General features: G+C 40.6%; 1 protein-coding gene across 1 annotated transcript; it reads right to left on the bottom strand.

Moving 5' to 3' along the window:
* Positions 1-219: 219 nt before the first annotated feature.
* LOC131679278 (ATP-binding cassette sub-family G member 4-like) lies at positions 220-2468 on the bottom strand. The gene is made up of 5 exons (XM_058959983.1): positions 2135-2468; positions 1773-2071; positions 1122-1715; positions 897-1062; positions 220-842 (listed from the first exon to the last, which is right to left on the bottom strand). Exons 1-5 carry the CDS (start codon positions 2229-2231, stop codon positions 241-243), a joined length of 1758 nt encoding a protein of 585 aa, XP_058815966.1. The 5' UTR covers positions 2232-2468; the 3' UTR covers positions 220-240.
* Between the last annotated feature and the right edge of the window lie 2735 nt (positions 2469-5203).

Below are 5203 nucleotides of genomic sequence, written 5' to 3' on the forward strand. Positions count from 1 at the left end.
AACAACATATTGCGATCTCATTAATTCTCATCAGCTCAATCAGAACACCTTTACTTGTGGGACATCACGCAGGGAGGTTTGCTCAGAAACACAAAAAAAAACATTTTCATTTCTGGAGCTTGACACTAGCTTAATTGTCACTAAGTTAGTGCTATATTCTGATGAAACGAAGTCGAAACTCAAATTTCATGACTAATTTAAGTATGCATGAAAAAATCAACAACATTCAACAAATTAACTTCACTTTATTCGCCTTAATCTAACCACAAATGCACAGTAAATAAAAAATTGGAAAATCACAACCATTACTCCCAGCACCACCAAATTCCTGCCGTACCCATCCGGCTCAACATCGAACTGCTCCAAAATACTGGCCGGCTTCTTGAAGTAGCAATAGATCTGCGAACAGTCAAGATTATCCCTCCCGAATCCGTACAACGCTTGTAGCACCCCATGAAATTGATACCTAAAAAACGACACATCACTGAACGGCTTCAAATACGGCACCAAATCTTTGGCATTGACTAGAAATCCCGAAAACAGAATCGGTACGATGCAAGCATTCGCCAGAACAAAGTTCCGCGTTTTTGAATCGAAGCAAATTCCCGCGATCAGTCCAATACACTGACCAATGATGCCACCGACCAGGAACATGGCCCAAACCATGACGAAGCGCATCGGATCCCACGGTTGATCACTGAGGTAGTACATCATCGGAAGCATCACCGTCGGGCATGCGATCTGTAGCGGAATATCGCTGAGCAATTTGGAGAAGAAGTACGCCTCCCGAGAGTACCAGTTGTTGGCGATCTCCTTGATGGTAACATTCGCTTCCTCCGAGTCTGTAGGAAAATTAGATTATTTCACTAGTTAAGCACAGTTTTTAATGAGATTACAGTTGATCACAGCTGTTGCATTGGCAAAGTAAACGATCGCGAAAAGCTGAAAAAAGCAGCCCACGTTCGCTACCACTTTGGTAGCATCGTTTCCAACGTTGTAGTGAACTATTCCATAAACTACTCCTAGGGCGAAATACAGACCGAGCCGAATTTTTAGGAAGAACTGCAAAACAAAAAAAAAGTTAATCATTCGCAATTATTGCGAAAACAAAAGTGACCCACCTCATCCCGAGCACTTGAGATCGCACATCTTTTGAGCAAAACTAAAAACTGATACCAGAATGGGGTCTGATACCGTTTAACAACCACATTCCCACGATCCAACGTGGGACTAGCAGGAACCCCATCAAACAAAAGCCTCATTTCAGTGACGGTTTGAGCGATCATAGCTTCCCTCGCCGCCTCATTATCGGACGTGAGAACCTCGATCGCGAAATCTGCTGGATTGTAGTACTCTGGACAACGGAAACCGGCAGAGTCCAATTTCGGTATCATTCCTTCGACCGATCCGGAGTAAAGACAGCGACCTTTAACCAGTAGGAAGACATCGTCGAATAGCTGAAATAGACTGGAGGCGGGTTGATGGATGGTACAAACGATCGTTCGACCAGCCATTGCTAAGGACTTGAGATGCGATATGAGCTGCATGGAAGCGACACTGTCCAGACCGCTGGTTGGTTCGTCTAGTAGCATAACCGCGGGGTTAGTGATCAGTTCTACAGCGACTGACAGCCTATTTTGCTCCCCTCCAGAAAGGTTTTTGACCAGGGTGGTAGCGCTTTTGTCTAGTCCTAGCAGTTGCAGGATTTCGCTGATCTAAAGAACGATTAAAAATTAGTGTTAGTGATTCAAATCAAATCAATCACAGAATACCTTATTTCTCTTTTCTTTGGTTGACGTTTTCCGGGGCATTTTCATATCAACGGCGTAGGTCATCGTTCCCCGAACGGTAAGATAGTTGAGCAAAGGACAGTCCTGTTCCACGTAAACACTTCGAGGATCATTTTCCTCCACTGGTTCATCATTTATGACGATCGATCCAACTAGTCCGTAGAGATTCATCCCAGCTAGGACATTCAGCAAGGATGACTTCCCAGCACCGGACGGTCCCATCAGTGCCACTAATCGGCCATGCTTGAACTTGCCGGAGAGATTCGTTAGAATATTTTTCCCTGCAATGAGTCAACCAATTAATAAATACTAATTCCTACATACTAAACATCGTTGTTGCAAACCATCAACTGAGTAGTATACACTCTGAAACTTCAATGTTGAAGGTACAAAGTTGAGCAGCGGCGTCGAGGTCAGCTCGAACTCCTCACTAGCTTGCATTTTATCGTTTGATCTGTACTATTTCAATTATAACTAGCAATTACACTTTAGCACTAAGCATAATTCATGTTTCGTAACTTGCATCGCAATAATCGTCACATGATTGCAGGTGTTTAATTTTGAACATCAATTTTGAAAATATCACTTTTATCTTAAACAGTTCTAACTTTAATAACCACTTAACAAGCGTTAAGAACTAGAAACTAATCTATTTAATATCAAAAACAATTTGAAACGTTCAACTCGATGCACTTGTTCATAACGACTGAATCGGAGCAAATCGATTTATCACTAGTGAATCCACTACTAGGCACTCACTCATACCTGCAGCGAGCAACGATCACCTGTCTACAAACAAAATCCAATGGCAAACGGGGGGGGGGGGGGGGGTGCAGTTTTTCCGCCACCAAACAAATCGCTGAATGCGCAAGTGCAACTGCACCCGCTGACAACCGATGATCGCCGCTGTTCGGCCGATGACGAATGGGAAAACAGGTGGTCATTAAATCATCGCTGGGATGTATGTTTTAGCGTTAGCGCTAACAGTTCATACGTTTCCAGTGAATGGAATTGTAATTTAATGACGAGCGAATAAAGTCCAACAGTGTTCATCTCAACGTAACAGATATTGCAAACTTGAAATATTAATCTAGAATAGCTTTTTGGTCTGTCAAAGATACCTTTCATCGCTCGTCTAGTATTGAAACTGGTGATTGTCTTCTAGTTGGTAATCTACGCAGCTTATCGAAAGGCATAGTTCGACGAGAACATTTCAAATGGGCCGATAAACAAAACGTAAACAATTCCGGTTAATACTTACTTCAAATAGACACTAACAAAGCTTTAAACACACCTTAAATAAGCCGGTTCTGAAGCCTGGCTGTTGGCGAAATAATAGATTATCGAAAAGGCACATAAGCAAAATAACTTGTTTTGATTATGTTCCCTTTCACTTCCCCTCAAAAATTAACGGTTCATATACACCAAACAACAAAACGGGAAAATTTGCTTATGGGCCCTTTTCTTAATGAAAAAGACTATACTTGAAAATGGAACAAAAACATCGCAACACCAAGAAAGGGATCAAAATAAACGTCACATAATCATTTGCTGTAAACAAAAGGGCTCACCCGCACGCACTATAAGCTATCGTCTCGCCGAAAAGGGATTATAAGAGAGGGCACAAAACCAGTACGATATTTCAAAAGGGACCAAAAAATTTATCTGCAAAAATCGTTCAAAATACAATTTTTTAATAAAATCTGGTGTACTATTCGGAAAAAATGGTTAATTTAACATGGCATTGAGTTGTTTGGTCCTTAAATCAAGCTCCTGTTCATAAATGGGAATATAAAGTACGAGGTAATTTTTCAGACGCCATTTTCTCAACATGAGCATATTGTATATAATGCCTTATGAAATGTTGACGTCGAGTTATTGTCGTAGTAGATCTCTTTTTGGCTACGTATAATTAGAACCCAGGAGTGCTGTTCTAAATCCATTTTTTGCGGTTCTGAATCACTTATACATGATCTACAATTAGTGACGCTCCACAATACTAGGAAGAAGCATTCTTACTAGTGTTGTGGATAACCCGCAATAATGGATAATAACTTTTTGTACATTAAATTTCAAGAAATTACTATTTCTTTGCCCAACTATTTCCTATAAAGAAAACTGGACAGAAATTATTTTGGGCATGAATGGCACATCACTTATACCTTATACTACTTGTGATCCCAAGCAAATAACTGGCTGCGGATGATGTCCCGCAAGCACAAAGGTTCTGCAAAAATGCAATTAGATGTATTTTGCTGTATTACTCTCCAGGAAGCACGTAAACAAAGGCTGTGTTTGATGTTTATTTTCTGACAAAGTCACGTCAAACCAACTCAATAGGTTTAAATCTATTTTTTTTTTGCTGGAGACGAACCACTGCGACCAGTATTTGGATTCATAGTGGTAAAGTTTAAATTTTTCTTGTTATTGGGAAAAACCTAGTGCACTGAGTGAACGCTGCTCTTCAAATCTAGCGAAATCGTCTTAGGGCACCAGCGGCTGCTCGTTCAGTGTGCCATAAGCGCGACTTCCGAAGGGTTAAAGTAGTAAATAATAAACATTAGATACCATTATTATCATCGAAATAATGCACCTGAGCAAGGTCTAAATTTCTTTCTTTGACTCCATTCAATTGTCTCTTCTCGTTTCGGCGCCAAATTATTACTATCACATCATTTCATATGCAGACACAACGATTTAGAACCCTCTACATTTGTGGTGACGTCATGTTAAGGTTCACTAAAATATCAAATGACAAGTTATAGGCAATGTTAACGGACATCAAGTGAACAATATCAACTGCAAATTTTGTTGATTAATAATTATAATAATTACAAAACTCATTTAAAAATTGCTAATTTTGAGCAATTTTTTCGAGAGTTGTCCTCAGGGATGCCAACGGTACCGATAAACTACATTTTTTTCGGTATATTTACATTTTTACAAGCCGTACAGCCCGCTACAGCGACGCATCACTACAGCTCTTGCCAGAACGATAGCCAAACCGAGTACATTTTCCCGTACAGCAGTAGAATACATTTTTGTTTTACTGCTGTACTCCGACTGCTCGGTGAGAGTGTGGCGTAGTAAAGTTTGTTCTCTCGCTTTGTACATTTTTCTCTGCATAGTCAAAGGGAGAGGCCCGCACACGAAAGCGTTGATGCCGGCCGTGGCGTAAATGAGCCGCATTCATTGTCGTAATTTTTGAATAAAAATATTAAAAAGATTGAAAATATTAAAAAATGTAAAATAAAGAAAGAGAAGCTGTACCTCTCGCGTCTGGTGGCTGTACTGGGGACAGTAGTTTTTTGTCATGTTACTGCTTTGCACACAGGCAGCCGTACAGCGCTGGGCGTCCTGCACTAGCGAATGACAGCAGCATCGAGAGAGAAATGAGAATGTAGGCAGAAAAA

This window comes from Topomyia yanbarensis, chromosome 2, assembly GCF_030247195.1.
Source record: "Topomyia yanbarensis strain Yona2022 chromosome 2, ASM3024719v1, whole genome shotgun sequence".
Lineage (NCBI taxonomy): Eukaryota > Metazoa > Arthropoda > Insecta > Diptera > Culicidae > Topomyia > Topomyia yanbarensis.

What these genes read in the sequence shown, in the direction of transcription:
- LOC131679278 (XM_058959983.1), bottom strand. Translation starts at nt 2,231, where the DNA reads ATGCAAGCTAGTGAGGAGTTCGAGCTGACCTCGACGCCGCTGCTCAAC. An exon ending in TGTATACTACTCAGTTGATG is followed by an intron (nt 2,072 to 2,134) that starts GTTTGCAACAAC and finishes GACTCATTGCAG; the next exon opens with GGAAAAATATTCTAACGAAT. An exon ending in CCAAAGAAAAGAGAAATAAG is followed by an intron (nt 1,716 to 1,772) that starts GTATTCTGTGAT and finishes ATCGTTCTTTAG; the next exon opens with ATCAGCGAAATCCTGCAACT.